At 38.8% G+C, this 24516-nt stretch overlaps 1 protein-coding gene across 2 annotated transcripts in view; it reads right to left on the bottom strand.

Annotated features, from left to right (window-relative positions):
• The window catches only part of AZI2 (5-azacytidine induced 2), a 28521-nt gene extending 4312 nt beyond the window's left edge, over positions 1–24209 (bottom strand). The window contains exons 1-7 of one of the 2 annotated variants that reach the window (XM_037387133.1): positions 23958–24208; positions 13897–14126; positions 11438–11563; positions 10995–11094; positions 9131–9279; positions 6064–6125; positions 2636–2751 (exon numbers count right to left, since the gene is read on the bottom strand). In XM_037387133.1, coding sequence (XP_037243030.1) covers positions 2636–2751; positions 6064–6125; positions 9131–9279; positions 10995–11094; positions 11438–11563; positions 13897–14121 — 778 coding nt within the window. In that variant the 5' untranslated portion in view covers positions 14122–14126; positions 23958–24208. Of the gene's footprint in view, positions 1–2635; positions 2752–6063; positions 6126–9130; positions 9280–10994; positions 11095–11437; positions 11564–13896; positions 14127–23957 lie in introns of both variants that reach the window. The other variant, XM_037387134.1, reaches the window with a different exon arrangement.
• Positions 24210–24516: the final 307 nt, after the last annotated feature.

Raw genomic sequence — 24516 nt, 5'->3', positions numbered from 1 at the left:
CTCAGAAGTTACAAACTGAACATACTAACCTCGGTCTGATTCTGCAAGATGAACCAGAGATCCTGAGATCGCAATGTCAAAATACACCCAACACCAAGGAAACCTCCCAGCTCCCCCTCGAACACAGATAAACTGATGATTCTCTTTGACAAGACTGGAACGAACGCTGAAAGAGGATTCCTGTGCACTTGGAGAAATCGATCAGATTCAGAACACTGCTTACACAGAGCATGCCTCTTCCTACTCTACTGATTCTGCTAATGAGTTGTGTTCTCAAGCTGCCAAGAACCTGCATCCTCACTGTCCATGAAGCAGCAAGAGGGAAACACACGGTGTTCACAGGTTCTCTGTGCTCCACTATTGTCTGACTTCTGGAGAGATTGCAACGTTCAGCCATCTGAAATTCCAGGGGAATTTTAAACCGTGCTAGGAAGAGGGTGATTTTGAAATAGGACAGCATCTACCTGAAATGAAAGAGCTGCGCCTTCAACGCACATCTGAACAGATGGCCACATACAACCAGGTAATTCTTTTTTAGTGATGATTTACATAGATGTAATGGGAGTAGATTAATAATTCCTGCAGTTAAGGAAGCTCTTATCTTACAGGTGGTTTTCTAGAACAGCTACGAATCTTGAGTACGAACTGTGATTAGTAACTTCAGTTCTTAAGGGACTGGAAGAGAAGCCAGTATATCGGTCAAAGAATACAACTTCTGTTTGTCACAGTAAATGAAGGGCAGTGCCCGATCCACAAGTGTCAGCCAAAAGCACTTTCCAACGGCTCAGGCATCAGATCTGAAAGACGTGCTAAGGCACTGGATTTGGCCTCTTTGTGCTGGGAGGTATAAAAAGTAATCCGAGGCCTACAGGCCTCTTATAATTTCAAGAAAAACAGAATCCAGTGAAAATGGATTGAAAATAATAAAAAAAGATAAAAAAGAAAAGCAGACATATGTTGAAAATGTTTCCATACATAAATGACAGCTAAGTAGAATCTGCATGTTAATCGATATCATTATGACATTATTAACATCACACAGAGCAACAAATACACTCTGTTCTCCAGACTTAAAGCACCTCTTACAGTGGCAACTAGTTTGCACATGATAAAATACTGCAAGTACAGAAAACTGAAGGTTCAAGTCAATTCTACCCGTATTTTGCATAAGCAAAGATTTCTCTGTAAATATAAGCACAGATATATCTGCATTGCATTCATAAGCGTGGCTGACAAGCAAGGTAAACTGAAAAAACAAATAGTTTTCATTTTTGCTGAACCTGTCCACTCTTACGTACTTCTGAAAAATTACTGAAAAAAGCCTACAGAGTAAAAGGCAGAAATCCATCTTGTGGATGTACAACTGCATTAGCAACTGCAGAAAAATCAGACTGTTCACCAAGCAGGGGAAGAGAAAAATCAGTACTTGCATAGTGGCAAAACTGACAGCTCTAACTTAAAAATAAGGACAGAAAGACACTACATGATCACTTCAAACCCTGACAGACTTAAGGATTAAAAATTCATTCAAGCTCCCAGTTTCTCTGCTGAAGTTATTTAACAAATGTGTCTTAGAACTGTAGGAGCAGGGACTCACCTGGTGACAATCTGACCAATCTACAACATGTGTTGATAGTTTATCAGCCAAGTACCAGAGAGCCACTGTGGGCCACAAAGGCAGTGACTGACCTGGAGGTGAATCCTATCATTACCTCACCGAGCCAATCAAAGCCATTTAGAAACAAAACGTCTTGATCTTGTAACAGAGAGAGACAGCAGAGACTGCCACCAACGTATTGTAACCAAATTCACTGTCTTTCACCAGCATCTTCTGTATTCTGAACACAGTAAATACCACAACTGAAGTGAGCAACAAAGGAAATAAACACTGCAATAAACAGACCGACGGTCTGGCCTGCCAGAGCAAGAACACGCCCTCCTTAAGCATTTGGTTTGAAAGAAACGTATGTATGAAATACAAGAGCTGTGTGATGAACTGCTCACATAGATTATACATACTTTATGGGGAGATTCTTTCCTCCCTTGACTATTTGCGGTGTAGCAGCCGAAATAAGGCAGTTCTGCAGCCCCAGCATTGTGACATTCAGGAAATGTCATCCTGCATAGCATTTTGCTAGAAAAGACAACTTTTCTGAATGCCAACATAGAGAAATACGCAACCATAAGGGAATTTCATTCTATTAAAGTCTGACTTTAAAATGTTGCCAAGTTAATACTTTATATATTCTATACAGGGGGAAAAAAAGACTGTGTTTGCAAAAAGATCACCCCCCCCCCCCCAATATGAAGTAGTTGTGGTAAAAGGTCAAATATGAGTAAACTTAACACCTCAGCCTTGTGCACATAAGCAACACTTGACTGAGAAAAAAGCCACAAGGGGAACAGAATACAGTACTGAAGAAAAAACACATCAGCAACACCTTTATGTGTGAAGTTGACCAGTATGAGACAGAAGCAAAAGCAGAAAATGGGTAGGCTGGAACCATAATATAGTCCATCTTATCAACTTCAATTGATGAGATTCTGATAAGATATGATAGCTAGTGTCTTTTTAAAATGGTACAGCTTGAATCAACAGTTTGCAGTAACAGACCTTACAGACACACTGACTTGCCTTTCTTGGTCGCTGTTGGGTTTGTTTTCAGTTTTTGTAGAATCCCAGCTTGCAAGTCAGTCACTAGATGCAAATTAGACATTTCTCTCTTCAGTTCCCAATATGCTTGCTGCACACTTTCAAAACAAAGATTTTTTAAAAGTTAAAAAATTGCCACCTCTAAAGCACCCTCATGCCTACTAACATGCTCATCAAGCGTTAACTGTTAACGAATTGCTTTTGCCCGACATACACTGCAGATTTTGCTAGAGCTCCATACTTCAAAATGAATTGAGCAGTACTGATAATCACCCTGATCTGACAGACCTTTGTATACTTTGACTCTTGCATATTACAATATATAATGTATTATGTATTAACATACTAGATGATAGTAATAACTTCAAGTTCCCCAAATGGAAAGACGTATGAAGCATATTCTCCAATTCCATTATTTGAAACTGTCTTCCTATAAAACTAGTAATCTCAAAAGAACACTTCAAAAAAAAAAATTACACTAGGCTACAAACAAGGGGAAGTTTTAATTTTGAATGGCTTCTGATAAATGACCACGCACACCATGTCCTATGATCCTCGTAATGTTAATTGATCATAGTTTTAAATATTCAATCAAATCAGTATTTGGGTCTTTACACCATTTACCTGGCTACAATGAATTCACACAAGATACCCGAGATCCAAAATGAAACAGGATGTTTTATATTTTAGTTTGGTCTGTGTGCGGGTGCTCATATTCAAGTAATCTAATTTATGTTAATACACTGCCTCATCAGACAGTGTAAAAACAGCGACCCAATTCATTCTCTGATAAGACAGCATAATACGAGGAACATATTTAGCAACAGCAGCACTGTTCCAATGTTGAAGTTTCTCCGCTGGTAAGAAAATCAAGAACAAAAAACAAAATCAGAGAAGTCAGCATCACCATATGTTTCTTGGTAAAATTTTGAGCAAAGGCTCACTGAACACCATATTTATGTAATTAATAACTAATGTTCTAAGACATAAGGATGCAGTTACTTCAACTTAAACTTGAGATCAATGATTTAATGTTTTTTAATGCTTAGCATTTTACCAAAACACATTTATTGAGGACTAGTATCATGGACAAGAGTTTTCAGAATTTCTTCCTCACTATTTTCACCCAAGATATTTATTTGAAAACGGTTCAGTACCTCAAACTACTGTCCAGATGACTAAGAACTATTAAGCTATATAACAACTGTATTTTCAAACATGCATATATACAGATTTCTATCCCTCTACAACAGCAATACAGGATCACTCAATCCTGCATGAAATTTATCAGACACATGTCAAAAGCACTCTGAGAAACAGCTATTAATCTGTTCTGCAAGTTAACACTAAAAAGAGTTCCCTTAAAACAGAGACATTAAACTTTCTTCTATGCACAGAGGTTATTTCCCCAGAATACAAACATCCACATTCAAAAACTCAGTTACAGAACAGAAGCTGATGGTTTAATAGGTAATGTATTAGATATCAGCAATTCAGATAGGTAACAAGTTAAAATTTTCACAACTCATATTTCATTAAGTTCAGCTAAAACCTCCAGCCTTTTTACTGCAAAATCTGTTTGGCTCTTTGAACTTTTAAAGAGATGACGATTTTAAAATTAAGTTGAGGTGGCAATCACACTTAATTTATTCATGTGGTTTTGTCTCAAACAGAACTGTCCAATACTCAATACAGAAGTGGTAAATATAAGAACAGTGTAGTGTCTGCCACCAACCATAAGGAAAGCGCTTAGATAAATTTTGTAACGTGCTTTTAAAAACATCTTGCAAGGGGATGCAGGTACCAGAATTCCACTGAAATCACACACAACATTTTAATTGGTTTTGTGGACACTGACCTAGACTCCCATTGCACAGCCTAATTTTCAAGGAATTTGCAATTGAAAACCAAGGATTCCACATGCTTTAAGTTTATCCTAAACTGCCTTCTAACACATAACAAACTTCGGATATGACAGCCTATCTAAACCTACAGCAAAGCAGGCTTGCAAAACAAGGATTTAAAGTCAGATTTGCACGCTGCTAACAAATGTGAAATAATTACTTTCCAAAAAGTTAACTAACTGCAAATGCCTCCATCTCCCATGAACAGCAGGACTGCGTGCTGCAACAAATGTTTTGCATAGGAGGTTTTTCAAGTGTTTTTCCACAGAATTTTGGATGGGCTTGTATCTTTGGCACACATTACACGTTCATTATTTATGTCATATTAGAATGAATGCTATACTGTGCATATGCTAATTCAGATGGTTGCCACCTAAACGTCACTTTGTGGAATAAATCTCCTCTGCAAGATCACCGATAACTACTATACCTTAGGATAACACCTTTTTTCAGGCGTGAAAGACGGAGTATGAAACTCCAGTAGAAACCACAAGAAAACCTGTTAGCTAGCTAGCTGTCCAGTCAAGGTGAAAGGTGAAAGTGTAATCTGCACATAGCACATACAATATTATCATAATTACACCGCAGACTATATGAAAAAAATCTGCACTGTTCTCTTTCAGTGACCGATTTCCCTTTCCCTCTCTTCCGTACCCAAGGAAGCAACAAGGTATTACACTAAACAATGTCATTATGAAGGACCACTCTTCCCTCTTGTGGAAAATCGCGTAAGTACATGAACAGGCGTAACTGGGTATAAGAGACACAGTTAGTATTTAATTTCTGCAAGATAGAACATTTGGGAATTTTCAGACATTCATGAAGTGTTATCTTGCGTAAAGAATTAAAGGACATACATATTTTCTAACATGGCACACACACTCAAGACAGGATAATGGAGTTCATATCATTGGCACAATTATCTGAATGGCTGCAAAATGCAACAAAACGCTTTCTGATATTTTAGCATTTTTCTGGAAAATTGCTATTTCTTTTTAAATAGGTCACACAATGGCTCCTCAATATTTTAAAAAAATCTTTTTAAATGTCTTCTAGTATAAGTATTATTGCACTGCACTAAATAAGAATGTATGTCCCAACAATAAGCAAGAGATCTGAAGCCGTCACCTATGCAAACACTGAAACCTCCCCATACGCAAAATGACAATATTCTGTAGCTAAGATGAGACTTGGAAATTTATCTACCACCTCCTCAAGTCCAATAATTATTAAATAGCTGATTTTTTAAATCCAAGATAATTTAACTTTCATGTTCTGTACAACAATGTGAAGGTGTAAATGTTTTCGTATCATCATCATCCTGAACTACCAACACGAAGAAAAAAACCCTACAACGATCTTGCTCAATTAGTATACCTAGACTTGCAATTAGATTATATAATTTGAAATAACACATCTGAACAAGCTACAAAAATGTTTACTTGTTCAAATAACTGTCCCTCATTAAACTAAAAGCAAAACATGAAAGCCATTTGATTTTCATACCTCTGGACGTCTTGCTTTTGAAGGAGGTCTCCATTCAATGGGTTTTCTTCTTCAGCCTGGTCCTGCATAACACAGCAAAGGGAAGAAAGAGGTGGAATTAACATATGATTTCAGATTTTCCTTCTAAAAATACTGCAGTGAAACTTTAAGTTCACCAATACTGAAACTCAGAAGTAAAGTAGTCTTCATTTGTGTTGGCTGCCATGGTTTTCAAAACAGACAAGACTTTGACTAAGAATTTCCACTTAATGCTTAAATGACCTGCTTATATGAAAGCAGTGCTCAGCCACCACCATACTTTTTTTTTTGTAACAAATCTCAAAGTTTGTGATTCTCTGAAAAGCAAAAATTAAGATGGACTTTTGACTTCCATTAAAAAAACCAAAAAAAAAATAAAAAAAATCAGTCTTCTCTTGTTCTTGCCCTGCCTCAGTATATAAAAACCTTTAAATGCAAGGAAACTGTTTCAGTATAGATTTACTTCCACGAGTTACTTTTATGATAGAACATAATTTATCTCGAGTGTGAAAGACCACTTTAAAATTATGCATACAAGCAGCTTCACTGAAGTTAACAGGACTGGGCTCACTTTATTAGTCACCTGTGAGCCGTTCCCATTCATTACCCTTCTCTTCATGTTCCTTTCCTACTACTGTTCCCTCCAGCCAAAGCTGTTATGAACTTGACACCGGTCACTTGGCTTGATGATAGCCTATAAACATTCACCAAGCAACTTGTCCATATAACGCACACACTGCATCAATTAAAATGCAAACCCCAAATAAGAATATCCAAAAATAGAAAGTATACCTGCCTAAGGTAGAAAACATCTGAAAATGGTGATGTAATTAAAACCAATAATAACGAAAATACCAGCTGTGTTTGAAACAGTACCGACTTGTCATTTCCCTGTATTTTACCTCACAATTTTTCCCCCTCCTGAAGACTTTCCCACTACCACCCATCAGAGATTAAATTTCATAGTTAAAAGAAAAAAAACCACAAAGCTGTGCTGTATTACCCTACGTTTGAAAAATCTGTACCTTTTAATTTCCTACATTAAGCAGTTACCAGGAGCAAAAAGAAATTATATTTGGGAAAAAAAAAAAAAAAGAAAAAAAAGCTTTTCCTTATTTTTTCTTAGCAACAAAAGTTGCTGGCATAAGAAATATTAGATATGATGCTTTAGTGCTTACAACTGCTATTTTAGTCTGTTCTTTCTAGCAACATTCACTCTCACAGTATAATCTGCAACCTTCAGTTATTTATATAGCTGTTACTCTAAGCTATAGGTTACCTGAAGACACCAGAGCTGCATACAAGTTATAGTATGCCTTCAGAATTTACAAGTTATTAAAAACACCTGAAAGAATTCCAGTGAAAGCAACGACCAACAGTGGCAGAAGTTCACAGAACACCTCGCATACCTTCCAGGTAACGTGCTTTATCCCCATCTAGTGGAAAAACCACAGACCAAACCCGAAACACGAGAGGAGATGCGACCAAGCCTGCCCGTGTAAGCTAGCGGTGAGGCATGACAGCCCCAGACCTGCACAGACACATCCACTGCGAGACCCCAGTGCCCCAACCATACATGCTTTGAGGGCAGCAGAGAAGGACTTCAGGGTAGCACCAGTCTGGTCCCTGAATGCCCAGGAGAGGTTGGGGTGCATCTTAACTTCATCTTAAAGGAATCTGGTTCCTATACTCTAGACTGCTCTGTAATGCAAGGCACAGTAGGCAGTGGCGATTAGGAGATTTGCTTCAAAAATACATTTCTGTAGTAGTGTCAGTGTGCTGAAGAAACATTTCCGAATTAAACCAAATCCTGTTTGCAGGCAGGATGATGGCTATAGATGATGGATTCTATCTGCAAATCTTACATACCCTGAATATTGACTCACTCAAAATTATGTGAATCAAGATTACAGAATCGTAATTATAATTTTAAATGACCACAAGGAACCTAAAATAGTCTTCAAACAATCACATTTAAATCTTTTTAAGTTTACTGTGTAACTTCAACATGACTGCAGAGTCCTAGAGACTGTCACTGTACCTTTCCTCAAGCAATAAGCATTCATTAGACTTTTTTTTTTTAAACTTATTGCATTGTATTACTGTTAAGCTATCTTAATCTTTTTGAAATCCTAGCATTTACATTACACAGCGAGTCCATCAAACATATTTGTCCCAGAAATGGCAGGAAAGGGCAACAAAAGAGGTACTTTCCTGACAAGCTTCATGCTGCTATCCTAAAGAAAAGTGCTAAAGACTCCTTAAAGTTCCATGACATCTTTTAACATAAGCATTCTATTGTTGTTTAAGAAAAAAGAATGCCCCCACCTTCCTCTTAGCTTTTATATCCCAGCACAGGTCATATGGTATGGAATATCCCATTGGTCACTTTGGATCAGCTGTCCTGGCTATGTCCCCTCCCAAGATCCTGCCCACCCCCAGCCTACTTGGGCTTGGGGGGGAGGCTGGAGAGACAGCCTTGACACTGGGTGAGCAGTGCTCGGCACTAGTCGAAACACTGGTGCGTTGTCACCACCTTCCTAGGTGCCGATGGGAGCGCAGCACTATGAGGGCTGCTGTGCAGCTCAGCCGGACCCAATACACCAGGTTTTGCCCAAACTTTCTAGGCAGTCCAGTCCAAGTCTAACATAGAACGCTGATGTCGATGGCTACTTAGAAGAAATCATCAAGCTTTATTTTCTGTTGTTACATGGGCAATGGCTGGGAAATCTCACCTATGTAGAACCACAACCCAGAAGGATCATTGAGTTCAACACCCTGCTCCTCCCAGGACTACCGAAAACTAAACTTTATAACTAAGAGCATTGTCCAGACGCTCCTTGAACTCTGACAGGCTTGATGATGTGACCACCTCTCTGGGGAGCATGTTACAACAGTCTGTGAGCAAAATTAACCTTAAATGTTCTAACATGTTAATCTTTCAGGCAATTGTATACTTTTAATCTTTGTTTACCTGTTATTTTCCTTGAACATGGAATTTAAAATAATCCATTCATACAAAAAATTCCTTAAAGATTAAGGTACCTACCTTCTGCTTGGATTTTTGCAACTCCTTTCTGAGACTGTTACACTCTTGCTTGAGCTTTTCCAGATCCTGTTCCAGACTATGCACTTTCAGGTCACTGCTCAGCTTCTGCATTTCCCAGGTGGACTGAGTACAATTCAGATTTTTCATCACTGCAAAGATGACAAGCAAGACAATCAGATTTCAGTTTCAGTTCAGGGAATGTTACTCGGTATGTAAGGTTTCACCTCAGCCAGCCCATACCCTACAAAAATGTTATCCTGTACACTCTGAAGAAACTGCAGTCTATGACAACAGGGAAATAGTAGTACTGGTAAAGTTGGCAGAAAAGCGGTCTACCTTCTGAACTTTAATTAGACAGCCTTACTTTCCAGGAATGCACTGGAGATTTTACATAAAGAAAAAGGAATTAACAGCATTAAAAGGTACTAGAAATACAAAACCAAAATAATGGCAAACATGCATGATATACACATCAACTTGCATAATTCTTACATGCTTTGAAAACAAAAGCCTTTTCCCCTCAGACTTGCATCTTCATATTAAACCACAAGTTTAATATGAAGACATTCCAAACAACAACCAAAGCCACAATCAAAACAAAAGAGCAAACCCTAGAAGTTACGTAAGTTTTCTTGTTAGACAGAAGCATTTCACATGGTCACTAGGAAGAAGCAACCTAAGACGATCCTAGCATCAAATCAGTAGTACGGCACTAGTCAGACAGCAAGACAAGAAAGAACATGACAGGAAGAAAACCCCCAAGTCCTCAACTGCATGGTACTCTACACTCATTTCCCGATTTGACAACTTAAACAAGATTAAGCTACACTAATTTTTCTTAGACAAGGTACTCGGACCCCACTTAGGAGTAAAACTGATTACAAAAGGCTTGAAGTCACCACGCTTTCAGAGCTTTCCTTATAAACTCTGCATTTCTTACCTCCTTAAAACATGAGTTCCTCCACAATGGTAATGGTACTACTACTACTACCTACTACATGTGGTTTGTTCTTTTCGGTTTAAAACCTTGTGCAGCTGAAGCAGTGCATTACATGCTTGAGGTCCTCTTGGAAAGCAATCCAATTCAAGCACAGCAATGCTTACGAGCCCCTGTCAAATGACTGCATTTGTATAGAACCTGAAGTCCAATCTATATCTCTAAGTTTACACAGATGGCATTTTCTTTTAACTATATTAATAAAGATTACTTTTTTCTTCCATAGCGTTTTATTTTATGTACCTATCATCTACACAGCACTCTTTACAATAGCAGTAACGGGGGTTTTGGAGTTGCCAGGGTACACTGTTTTGCTTCTTCTTCCTCTTTCCACCAGGCTCTCTACTACCAACATCTTTCTACTTTTCCTTATCTCCCAGCCCTTCAAGTAACTGTTGTCGATTGCAGCTATTGCTATACAACATCTTCTTGTACGTGTCATATCCCAACAGTGAGGCAACACAATATACTGGATCATCTGCAGGTACCAGAAGAAGTGGTATCGACCAGATAGTGTTTGATATTTGAACAACTATGCCCCTGTCTGACTCCGGGAAAAAGGTGGTGGGGTCTAGAGATGTACATGATTAGCCTATAAGCTGTCAGGTTGTGCACGTTTCTCAAATTACTAAATAATCTACAGTGGAAGAGCACAACAGCCTTAGATCTCTACCATGGAGTTCCTTGTCTATGACAATCTAACACGCACATTCACAAGAATGAGCACATATACAAGCTCTAAGTACCTCACTGCAGTATATGCCTCTCTTGCCTAGCCACTCTATAGGGTTACGCCTCTTCACGCCCTGAGAACATAACCACAAAGATCAGTCGACATACATTAAGATGAAGTAACCAAATGCATACCTTGTTGAGTTTCCACTTCAGTTCTTAGTTGTAACAGCTCTACTTCTTGGGACTGCAACTGTTCATTCAAGGTTTTCAAAGATTCTGCACTTTCTTTCATCTATTTTCAGGTTTGAGGGGAACAACAAAAAACCCAAAACCCCAAAATCATTTGAGAAGCTTTTTTCTATCATACCTGACAATTCAACTGTTTTAAACAAAAAACCCCAAACTCAAGAAAAATAGTGCTATGATTTTTCTATTTAGCATTAGCCTACTGCAGTAATAAAATTGAGATACTTAAAATTGTTATTTCTAAATAAAGTACTGCTGTACTTAAAAAAACAAAAGGAGTAATAAACACCACTGATCTTCAGCAAATAAAATTAATTCTACAGTAAACATTTACTAACTATGCAGTACTTCTATAACATGCATTTAAGTCATTACTTAAAAAGGCATACAATTTTGTCCAGTTTGTTTTTCAGATTATCTCGGTCAATGCAGGCCTCTCGATAGGCTTGGTATGCCTTATTTACTTGTTCACGTCCAACTGAACTGCATTCCTCTTCCAGTCGAGAGCCCAGCAGCTAAAAGTTTAACAAACATGGGAAATAAGTTTTGTATGTTATACTGAGAACTGCAAAATTTTAAAGTGCAATAGTATGGCCTGCAACATTAAACGAACAGCATTTTTTTAGCTTACAAAATAAATCAGATTCATAAAAAATTTTGGTCTGTATCAATGCAAGTGCCAAAAAAGCTGTCTACAAATTCTGCAATCTCTAACCATACTTAATGCCCTCTAGTTTACTGCTATGAGTATTTAAAAAACATCCACAAGTCATGATTACTCACACTGACAATCCCTTATGTTTTTCCCAAGCTCTGATGATGTACAAACTACTTTTTGGAATCAGTTTTAAGCATATGAAGACACAACATAGAGAAAATTCAGAAGAAACCGAACAATTTTTGTAATGACTCATAATTTAAACAAAGATTTTTTTTCACTGTATTTATGTGAGAAAAGCCAAAAGCAGAATTATTTTACAAATAACTATTAACTTCCAGATCACCACTACCTCATTGCCTGCTCAGGTCAAAGACAAGCAAGGGGGAATAAGCACTATCAACTAGATCGTCAGAAAGAGAAGAACCGAGTTAAAATATATCCAGTATTTTTAGTAAGACAGCAAGAAGTCCTACATCAATTACATCTGCTCACACATAAAGTTCTTGTTTTGACTGAGTACCACATTATCCTTTTCACTGTTTATCCTGCATACTTGCTTTAAATTACTGAGGCATTTCAACAGATTCAGTGTACCTAATGTAGATACTTGTGACAGATTGTTTATATATTCTCATAAAAATTAAATAGTCACACAAAAAAAATTACAGAAATCAAAGAGGTAACAGTTATATATCTCCCTTAAATCTCTCCTCTTTTAGGTGTTCGCTTGAGAAAAGGTATGGGAAAGCCAGCCGTAATGATAGGAAGCTTCTGCCCTTTGCTTTTTGTATTGACCACCAAAAGTATGTACACTACTCTTTTTAAGTTTTGTCCTTTACACTTTCCTCCTCCAAATAAAGCCATTCAGATAGAATATAAGCCTTACCAAACTTCCTGGAAGTTTCCGTACACTTTCAAATGGAAAACTCAAAAAGGAGTAACCCCCATGTATTTTTTATCATAGAGGTATACTAGCCATTAACAAAGACTGAAAGTCCCTTCCGGTATTTAATGGTCCAGGCCTTCTCAATGCCCCTCTCTCAAACATAGAAAACAAAGTATCGTCTTCAAGACAATTAAGCCGAACCAAAAGAGAAAAGACAGAAGGGGTTGTCAAGGTCAAGTCCTGTTTATTATGATTTTAAGTAACCATGTAAAAGGTGTTACACTCGGCATGGTTCAGACATTGTCCAGTCTAGAGCTCTATTCCTATCCCCATCACTCCTCCCGGACCTTATATAAAGAAAGCGCTGAGAAAGTTTTGCCTTTTGACAGAAAGTCAATCCTGTCAAACTAGTCACCAAGAGTCCTGAATAAGTGTTTCAAAATTGTACTGTGACTCAAGCTTTTAATTTGAATGCCACAAAATACTACAGACTTCGTAAGCTTTTAAGAGTCAGTAGGACATACTTAGTCCCAAGTCCTAATAAACGTCTTGGCTCTAACTCCAGGATCTATCTTTCCATCTTACATTAATTAAGAAAGCAATCAATCAAGACCCTCACTACTGAATGACGGATATACATTTAAAAATAGCATTCTTTACTAAGGGAGAAAAACCTGCACCATGATCAATTTTCAGCTTTAATGAACTTCACTAGACTAAGGCCATGAGAAACTGCATATAAAACAAATTCCCAGATTCCTTTACAATTTAGAATGCCGGCATAAAAAAAACAGCCAGCCAACACCTCTACATTAAGCACTGCAACTCCGTATTTCGTGTTTGAGACTGCTGTTATCTAGACCTAGCTAGAACCAATTTTTCCCTTATCATTTTGCTATGCTGAGCCCAAGAGATTCTTTTGATAGACAGTTCCTGGATTCTGACAATTTATAGACTTGGCACCTCACTATTCAACAATACTATGCTTGCCTAAGTTAAGAAATACCACAAAGAGGAAGATGAAATACAGTAATGATTCAACACAACTACATATCTTTGCAGGGCACTACAGCATTGCATCACACACATCCCCAGTAAAAAATCAGAATTCCCGGTATTATGTAACCAGACTACCAGAGGAACAAACTGTGCTTCACTTAAATAAAACAATTTACCAAAACTTTTTAACTTGGAAATTATTTTAAGTGAATTTTAAAAACTTAACCATCTGTTCCGCTATCCAGCCAGGAGCAAAAAAAGTAGCTGCTACCAGAAGCTGGTAAGTCACCTTTTTTTCTTACCTTCTCTTCTAGAATTCTCACTCTTTTTTTTAAGAAGGAGTTCTCCTTCTCTGTCTCCTTTAGTCGTTTCTTGATATCTTCATATGCAGTGACAAGTGCGAAGTGTGAGGCAACAGATTCATCTCCACTGTAAGATGAAACAGGAATCTCCCCGTCTCTCTTATGACCGTTGTCTGCTTTTTCATGGTTCAAAATACAGATGTCATCCTCTACCAGCTCCTCCATGACAGCTGTTAAAAAGGCAGATATGAGTGTAAAATTTCCACAAAGACAAATTCATCAAGAGTCTGAAGTCTGAAAACCTTCCAAAATGATACTGCAGGGTGTTTCTGTCTACGTATGACAAGAGCAAATATTAGGAAATATCTTAATCTTGCAGAAAAATCTTGAAATCCATTTCACGTTGAAAATACAGTGAAAGATGCTTCTTTTCTAGCCAGTGTAACTCGATAAAATTTTTTGAGCGCTTATCAGATTTATGAACCCCCAAATTAATTTTTATTAAGGCTCAACACCATCCTAAAATTTGGCTAGTACCAATTATTTAATTCCAAAAGAACACCATGTTAAGAGTTTTTGCAAGCCAGCACTGAGCTGTAAAAGAGATTATAGCTGCAAGAAACAGACTAACTACTGCGGTTCCTGAGCACAAGTGCCAAATTTCCTTCAATCTTAATTGCAAATATTTATACTTTTCCCAAATTTCAAAATAGCATCTTGAGGTACACTTGCTTTAGTCCTTGAAGAAGATGCATGAGTAGCTATTCTTCGCTTGGTCACAGTAGAAAACATCCTGCTGAACAGTTATAATAATTCTGGACTGCAAATACGGTAAGAATGAAAATGTACTCAATAACATGATCTGCCTCAAGGCGAATGGAAAAAACTGACAATAATCTCACTGTAAGAAAAGTATCGCCCTAAAATACTAGGTAAACACCTGAATGACAAATGCAAAGTAACCATTAGATTGAGTTTTTGTTACACCACCACACTGTTTAGGCACATCACAACATTCAGTAAGAAAATGGCACCTTTAAAAAACTCCCCATACCTTCTTGAACTCCAGGTCTTAAGGGGAAATCCCCAACAGCATTTTCCTTAATGTTACTAGTTATCAGGAAGAAGTTCAGGGTGTTTATTTCAAAATAAAGAACTGCCCCCCCCCCCCCCCAACAGAAAACACAACCCAACAAAACAAAAAGACACAGCTCATTCTTATTTATTTATGATCAAGATTCCTTGCATTTATATGTAATACTAACAAATGCTATACAGTACCTGGTAACATTTCTTCCCCCCACCTTGAACAAACTACTGATGCTACTACCAAAAACAGGTTTTTATTTTTTCCCCTTGAACAAATCCTTCGGTTCCTGGTGATTAGCTATTGAACCAACAGAAATGCTGGAATGAAAGAAATGATCCTAATGAAGGCAGTTTGTATTACAGGAAAATGTTTTTTCAATGGAAAACTGCCCTGATCAAGCTGAACTTTGCAGGAAAGGCAGGCATCAGTAGGTGACAACCCCTGTGTATTTGGTATTTAAATTCAAACTAGACTTCCATTTGTTTAGTGATACTAAGACATAAAGGGATCTACTGCCCTGGAGCTTATCTGTGTGGTCAAATCTCCCTCACTGTGCTAGCAATGGAAAAGCTACATGGACTGCAGCATTATGAAGAGCTGTAGCACAGCTATAGCTGAACTATGGTGGTGTTATCACATTTGTCTCACTTTGCTCCAAGCCAGCGCTAGACAACATGATAAAAAACTGTGACAGCTTGTTTATATTAAATAGACCGCAATGGAGTTGCAAGTGAAAGAAGACAATAGAACAACAAACTAGAACTGAAGTCCTTCTAAGGGTTACCTCCAAAAGGCAAACAGATGCCTTGCGTACTGTTTGATGTATTCTAACAAAATAGGTAGGCTAAGCTTCCCTCACCTGTTGTTCCGACTCATACTTAAGTAGAAAGAGCCCTGAAAAATAGGTTTGATGCCTTTTCATTGTAAGAATATCACTGTGCGCACAAGGTGACCTTGACCAAAAGTACTACCTCATTCAAACTGCATTAACTGACTGAAGGAATCGCTCATTTTGTCTTCTAAAATGAGCATAGCATTCCAGCTTTTCCACCCCCATTTTACCGATGGCCCTGCAAGTCTTGTCACCCATCTTGTCAAATTCCAGGAGCTTGCCCTCTCATGGCAACACATCTCATTTTCTCTGAACACTAGACTCAAGTGTCATTAATGTGTCACAGCTCATTATTATCTCTTGAAGAAAGCAGCAGACTGTGCAACCTTGTACATAAAACACATCTTCATCTCCACACTTTCCTATAGCTCCTAAACTCGAGCATCATACATTCCCTACTTCTTGCACACATCAGTTCCACCAGGAGATGGCAATAAGGGAAAACAGGAGATAACATCAGAAGACAAGACGATATTTATTCTGTATTTTGCTAACTAAAACTTACTGCCTTTATGAGTTTCCAAAAAAGCAAGACATTCCAAGTAAGATTCAGCATACACAAACACTATTTTATAAATTCAGGTACACACTTAAGCTGCACCTACTAAGAGGACTATTCACATTAATATTTTTTTATTAAAAGATCTCATTTAGTGTACAGGATTATTCAACTCTGGTCTTCCGATGCTGCTCTCTAAGCCAGCACTGGATGCTATTTAGAAGATAAGCATATAATTCCGCATAATTCAAAGGGGCCTGTAATACACATTTTCCTAAATTTCTACACACAAGGTAACCGTTTCAGAAAGACTGGATATACACATTTTAACTAATCTCAATGCATACTAAGTGCCGACAAACTGCCTCCAATACAAAAGGCTACTTCTCCTGAGACAGGTGCTCAAAAAAGACAACCACCTCTCAGCTCACACCCTTAAAGAACAGATCTGATGATGTAATACTTTGGAGGGGAAGAGGCAACACACCTTACACAGGCTTGAATTAAGTAAAAATGGGATATTCAGAAGGAATTGTATGATTTTTAAACTGTTTTGCTTCAGTTATTAAAAATAATTAAAATTGTCATGAAACATGCTTCTCTGTACCAGAAGCTCAACAGCCTGTCAAGAAGGCAAAATCACCACAATATTCACATTGTAGATACTTCATTTTTATTTCATTACTATGGATATATTCATCTATTAACATAAAGTATTAATAATATCCACTCACCATATTACGCTGCCACGACTGCAAAAAAGTGCAGTTGTTTCAGCTTTACAAGAAACTTGATTCAAATCACTATTGTCATCACGCCCAACAACATGCAAACAAAACCAAGACTTCAGACAAAGGTAACTTTTAAATAAATGGACAGATTTACATAAACTGAAATTTAAATGCCACTGAACACCAATTTACTCAGATTTTTAGAGCATCAGATGCAGTAATGTATAGTAATATTTACATTACTCTAAGTTTAGCATAAGATCATTTCAAAAAGCCATAGCGTAGATAGCCAGAAAACAAAAAGGTATTTTGAGATATCCCCCTACCTCTTAAAAGATGTTTCTCCTTTTGAAAAGGAGCACTACTCTTGAAACCAAAGTACCTTCTCTTTGCAAAATAAACAAGACACTATAATTTAAGAGATTTCATTATGCTCTTGTCAGTCAATCTGAAAAGGAAATTCTTTAAATATTTTTTTCTAAATAGCTCCCCGTTTTCTCCCATAATAGTTTTTCTACAAGATCACACAGTTGAATTTAAAAGAAACCTGCAAAAATATTAACGAATTTATAAAAGAGCAAAAAAATGCAGGAAAAAACGCATTTATGAAACCTCAGGTATGAGTTGATAAAAAATAATTTTAACAGTTAACTATTAGTAAACGTCAGTCTGTACTAATAAAATATTCCTTTTATTGCATATTTCAAAGTTTCAAATTTCAGTCTACAGAACTATATGATAGCCATTTCCTAAAGACAAACAGTGCTAAGACTTCTGTATTGGATAGGTGCATGACAACTCCAAACTAAGTTTTAATATATGCACTACTAAGTGCAGTATACATTAGATAAGCATGAGGAAAAATTCACATTAGAAAAATTAGAGCAGCATTGCTACATGTATCTAAATAAATCAACCCAACAAAAATAAAAAAAAAAAAAGGGGGAACAAAAAAAACCCCGGGCAATTTATCTCTACGCTGCAAAAAACTCTCTGAAGTATTTCCAAAGGAAAAAAAAAAAAAAAAAAAAAGCAATGTTATTGCTCCAGCACCTGCTAAGCCCGTATTAAAAGGCCAATAAAGGATATAAGCTCATACAAGAATAAAACCTGGCTGCTAAACAGCGTTAAGATCAGCAGTTCTATAAAGGTCATGGTGAAATACACAGTTCATCCAGCTCTTTGTTTTTTTTGGTTTTTTTTTTTTTTTTTTTTCCTGACAACAAGACACCAGAAAAAAAGAGAAAGTATGCTTGCAAATTCTTTCTCCGTAAGAAGCTCTCCCATGATATTAAAGCATTAGACAGAAACCCTTAGAAGGCAAAACCTTACAAAATTGGCCAATATCTGTAAGAAATCCCTGACTACTGCTGTAGCCTTTAATTTTACTCTTTAAGGACAGGAATCAATTTAGTCTCTCCGGTACTATATTACATCATTTTAAAAATATGAACTGTAAGCAACAATCAAAGAATTGCTTCCTGACACAATGCATGCATTTAGATTATTCCACAAGTTATGACTCCTCAAAACTGGCATTCCCAGAAGGGCTTGCAGGACGGCTCACGGAGTCCAACCACAGACCTCTGCCCACGTTTTATTGTTTGCCTTCTCCAATTCAAAGCTACACTTGCATGCACTGCTGCAAATGCCTCAGAGCTGTTGCTCTGAGGCACCCGAATGAATTTTGGTCTCTCTGGAGTTGCAATCCATGAGATAATTGGTACTAGAGTAACCAATTGAAGTGAAAGATTTTCCACTAAAATATTTAGAGTAATACACAGACAAGTTAATGTTTATGAATACAATTTATGTCCATCTCTGCCTACTTAAAGCAAGTTTTACAATCCCGCTTACCATACATCCCATCCCAAGACAGGTCTCCCTAATACTTTTGCCTGTGACAAAGAACAAGTTACATTTATACTTTTTTTGAGGATGACCTGCATTTGAAACAGCCTATTTAAAAGAACTTTAATCTTTACTTCCAAAAATAAACATATTGAATGAATACCAGTATTAGTGTTTGTATTTAAGTATTTTTTTTTTAAAAAAAAAAACAACAAAACCAAACCCACAACATGAATACACTGTTGACAGGACGCAGTATTAAGTTCTAGCAGGGGTAATTATGTCCACTACTTATAAGCGTACGAGTTTGAAGCGATGGCACCACTTAAGTGTTGTTTCACATACTGTAGAAAAGAAGGGTTTCCAGAACCTACTTCTGTTGTTCATTGATGGCTAATGCAGGATATAGAACAGCTCTGATTTAATGTATTAAATATCTTGAGAATAAGAATCCTTTCCCACTTCTTACTAATATTTGGCAGAAATATAGCTTTTCTCTTCATAGAGCTTTACAAATATTAGTCATTAACACCATGGGAGGTAGTTAAATACAAAACACATTTTACATGCAGGGAACACAGGATGCAGAGGCTTTAACAGCAGGCAGACCACTGCACAAACAGATTTCTGTAGTTTGAAATGCTAATCTTACTTTCTGATCAGGAGGCGAGACAGTAAAACCAGGATTAAATTAAATTTTTCCCAGTATCAAGCAAATTCCCATTTTGCCCCAGCCGTTGATTTAAAAGAGAATGGAACGGTTTTCAAAATATTTCCAAATGCAAGTAATTTCAGGATAGTATTTTCCTGATTTTTTTCAGGACTATTGAGTGTCTGAACCATTTCATTTTGTTTATTTTCCAGAATTGAGGGGTTTGACTTCATAATGGTAGTATGAAGCAGTCTCCAGCTGCTAGTAACAACAGTATGATTTTATACTAGTTTACCTTGCCTTACATAGAAGAGTGTATATATGCATGTAGACATAAAACCAAAACGTTAAATTCAAGAAATGCCTTTGGTCCACCAGAACCCTGAATGAATGTGTTGCTGCCTCTAATTTCAAAAAAGTTGTACTGCTTTTCTTTCTTTTTAAAGACATTTCAGCACAGCAATGAAAAATACAGAATCCTGCAGCCTGCATCAAAACCTCCGTACAGTACATGGAGTATACAACACACGCTGTTAAAACAAGCAAGACTTCCAGACTCTTCATGCATCTATCCCTCAGAAACCTTAGGTTCGTTTTGATTTCAGCTGTGAACACTGTGTTCTACAGAGAGAGACATCACTTTTTACAGATACTTACTCCATTTTTAGGGGGAAAAAAAAAAAGTATCTGCATACATGCGTCTCAGTAGCTGCTAGTTTTGGCTACTGTTCATCCTTCAAAGTCCACAGCCCCAACGTACTTTCTAAAAGTCCAGTCGTACAAGGACACAGCCCTGCAGCCTCAGCATACTTGGTACTCTTGCAGAAACAGGTCAGCACATCAGCCAAATCAGACCTCCGCATCGCTTTCATTTCGCTGCCTCCAGAAAGTGGAAAGTTACTGACTCTAAACTCACAAACCAGATCACTGTAGTTCATCCATTGTGAACATCTGGGTAAGCTACAGGAGAGCCAAGCAGTGTCTCCTTAGGTACAACAGGCAGTTTTTTCAATCTGAAGTTTTTTAGAATAAATAACCTACTCTCACAAGAACTAGAGAAGTACTAAAAAGCCCATTTTATGACAACAGTGTTTAATAAATTTTACTTTCTCTGAACAGTTTCATACTCCAGTATCTTCATTGCTAATTTGCAAACCCTATACATCCTCAACATAACATACTCAGTCTGCCTTTCTGTGGATACTGCCACAACAACCAGTTTTCCTGACAACTATCAGAAAATGAGAGGGGGGTAAAAAAAAAACCCCAAGTCGGAGTCAATTAAATATTGTCCTCTCAGCATCATATAATGCTGTTTATTAAACTATTAAATTTTATCTTGAAACTAATGAGAAGCAATACTGCCAAAGAAACACAAGTAGGAGCAAGATGGCTTTTGGCTGTTAAACCTTTCTAGTACCAAATCTAAGTATATTAAAAGGTTACTGAAAAACCTCATGCTAACACTGAATATTATTTTAATAGACACTTTTTTGGCGTTCATTTCTTCCCATTTCAAAATGTTTATAAATAAAAAAAGCTATGAGGGGTTGGTTTGGGTTTTTTAAAATCTTCTTTTGTAAAACAAACAGTAGGTCCTACCTCCCAGTCATAAGTTTCCTCCCAGTCAATTAAACTGTCAGATTAATTAACATTCAGTAAGTTCACAAGTGATAAGGTATTATGAAAGCCTTGTATAATTGCATTAACTTTTAATTCAACTGGAAACACACCCCACCTGTTACAACTATTAAAAGGCAAATTAAACTGAGTCACACTGATGGCCCTTGGTCATCCTGCAATTCACTAACGTAACATCTGGAGGTTTTCAAGACACAACTGGACAGGGTGCTAGATAATTTCATCTAGGCTCTTTCCCACAAAAGCCTAGACCCGCTGATCCTTCCCTGTCCTTTCCAACCTGGGCCATTCTACAATTCTGTATTCAAGTTTACACCTTATTATTTCAGACAAACCTGGTCATTTGAACCCAAGCTCCTGTTAGCAGTCTCTAAGTGAATGACTTTGAATGCTCAAGTTACTTATGCTTCACTTCCCTTCTCAAACTTCATTTCTTCTCCCCAAATGTACTGTCAAATTTCAGTTGCATCTATGATTTTTATGCACTAAGGATACCACATAAAATATTATATAATCATGCAATTAATAGTTAATTAATGAAATTATAGTATAAACATAGCAAAAACATTAAGTCTGATTGCAAAGTTGATTGTGAATAAACTGCATACATACGAAATCCCTAAAAGTCCCCTTCAGCAGAACCCACCACTGACGTCTACCTGGCCAGTTACTAGCCCGACTCTACCATTTTAACCAACTAGATCTCATTGCCACTGCAACTGTTTACTGAATATGGACAGTCTATCTAGACTTCCTCTGGTTAGGAAATGAATGTAAACATACATCAAAAGGTAAATCCACACTGCATTTTATCCCATTTACGTCTACCTTTTCGCTTATTTTCTTCAAATTCTATTCTAAAGAAGTCAGACACCAATAGCACGTGCAGTGACAGGTCTGCATTCTTTCCAGGGTAGTTTTCGCTTTCCTAAGGCATCGCACACTTAACATTTTCCAGTCATAACACACAATCCCCAATTCAATGTACCTATTGATATCATAAGAACAAACGTTACTGGATTTGCAACTTCATGCTGAGCTTTTCCAACACTGTGGGAGGAAATTATCCAATTTCTCCACTCTGAGTATACTAAATACAGTTTACTTACATATTTTACCTGGTAATTTTCACACTTTCCCCACCTTTTAACAGTCACATAGAAAACAGAGACCTACTGAAAACCAAATCAAAACATCTGCTTATATTTAGGCAATCTTAAAATTATCTCTAATTTATTACCCATTTTTGCTGCACAAAGATGTCACTTCACCCCCTTTGCTCTTTTCAAGGCCTTTTTATTATTTGATTTTAATTGCACAACATAACCTAGCTAGTATTCTGGCAGTGGTCACTTTATAGAGTTTTCCAAACTGTAAACTATAGCATACAAGGACAGAAAAAATAGCAAGTAGTCTGAGAAAAAATGTGGGGTTTGGGGGGCAGGAAGGAGCTACAATCCTCTTATCATCTGATCCAGAGTGCACTCAGCCAGCATTTTCTGCCTTCTGACTTTACTTAGAGCTGTTTGCTCAAAAATTGTGCTTAGAATTGGGGCAATAGTCTCCTGCTTAAGTTACAGTGCAATCATCTGAGAAACACTTCTATCACAAGTTCTTTTTGTTTTTTGGATAATTAGTATTTCATAAATGTAATAGTTAAATCTCAGATTTATTTTTGTTTCTACAATAAAAATTCCAGGATACATGTGCTAATGGGTAACTAGTATTATTAGCAGCAGTAGCATCTGATCATACACCAATATCCAGGAAGTTAAATGTTTCCCACAGTCCATAATAACACTCCTCAAAGAACTGTCTCCAAAGAGCACCTGACCTTTGGAGTCCAGAGTAGGCTTGACTGTTAAAACAATAATCCTCCTCTCTACTTTTTCCAGAGTTGGCTTCCAGTGTCCCGATTTTACTGCACACACAGAGTGTAAAACAGCAGGGAAATTAAGGGATCCCTCACCAAATGCAAAAGCTCCTGAAACCCCTCACTGCAACAGTTTACAGCCCAACCCACTCTCACTTGTAAGCTGATGGGGAACAGATTTATTTAAGGATATCGTGGTAATCCCCCCACTGGGTAAAATACCAGGATTCAAAGCTGTAATTTTGTAAAAGTTGAAAGCATCACCGGCATACAAGGCTATCTCAACACTCGTCTGCAGTCCCTTCTTCCAAACCCATGTGGCCTGCAACACCCGTATTCCAGTCTGGTCCAGCATTCCATCGTGCTTCTGTTTCCACATCTCACACCCATAATCCTACCTCGTTCATGCCCTTCGCCAGATTCCCCTACACTAACGCACAAACTGCCGCTCTAAAATCTCACCCAGCTTTTCAGTTTAATTAGGCGCAGCTTTTTAACTAGTTTTATTGGCTACCCGAGACCCGCTCCCAGCTCATCAGCTGTACCTTTAAACTACGCTCCCCGGCCCCCACCGCCGCCCGCCAAGGCGAAGCGGGCAGGGCCGTGCGGCGGGACCCCCGCCATCGCAGGGAAAGAAACCACAGACGGGCCAGCCCTGCCCGCGTCCCCAGAGGGAACCGCTCCTTCCCACCGGGCGGCGGGGCACGGAGCTGCCACCGGGCGGGAGGCTAGGCCGCGGGGCCGGAGCCGCCCACGGGCGGGTGCCACGGGCGGGTGCCACCCGCAGCCCCCTGCGCCCGCCCGGCGGCCCATTCCCGATGCCAGGACCAACCTCTGCGGGCCTTCCTCGGGCCAGGCGGGGCACTAACGAGAGGTCACCTCGACGGAGAGGCAGCGCCGGCCGTCACGGTCTCCGCTCGGGCCCCCTCGGGCTCCCATCGCCTCCACCTCGCCCGCCCGGCCGCGATATCGGCCTCCACCACCGCGGGGAACTCCCGGGGCGCCGACCCTGCCCCGCGCCTTTCGAGGAAGTCAACACACGCCTCACGTGACGCGGGCCCGGCCCCGCTCCGCCTCCAGGGGCGCCCGCTGCTCCCGGAAGGAGCCAGGCGGCTGCGCCCGGCCGGGGCGGGGCGGGCTGCGCATCCCGGCATCCAGCGGGCGCGCGCGCGGCGCCGCGGGAGCCGGGCCCTGTCTCCGCCCGCGCCGGGATGGCTCGGCCCGCCTCTGACCCCCAGGGGCGAAGCAACGGCCGCGGCGGCGGCGCCCGAGGCTCTGCGGGCAGGTCGGGGCCGGCGTTGCTGCTTCCACCGCGCCCCCTCCCCCGACAAGGGCGCGAATCTGCTGGCCGCCAGCTCCAGCTCTCCGCTCACACCTGCCCCGCGGGGCAT

Source organism: Falco rusticolus, chromosome 4 (assembly GCF_015220075.1).
Source record: "Falco rusticolus isolate bFalRus1 chromosome 4, bFalRus1.pri, whole genome shotgun sequence".
Classification (NCBI taxonomy): Eukaryota; Metazoa; Chordata; class Aves; order Falconiformes; family Falconidae; genus Falco; species Falco rusticolus.
Note: the sequence above shows the minus strand (reverse complement) of the source record. Positions and strands in the feature narration are given on the sequence as shown.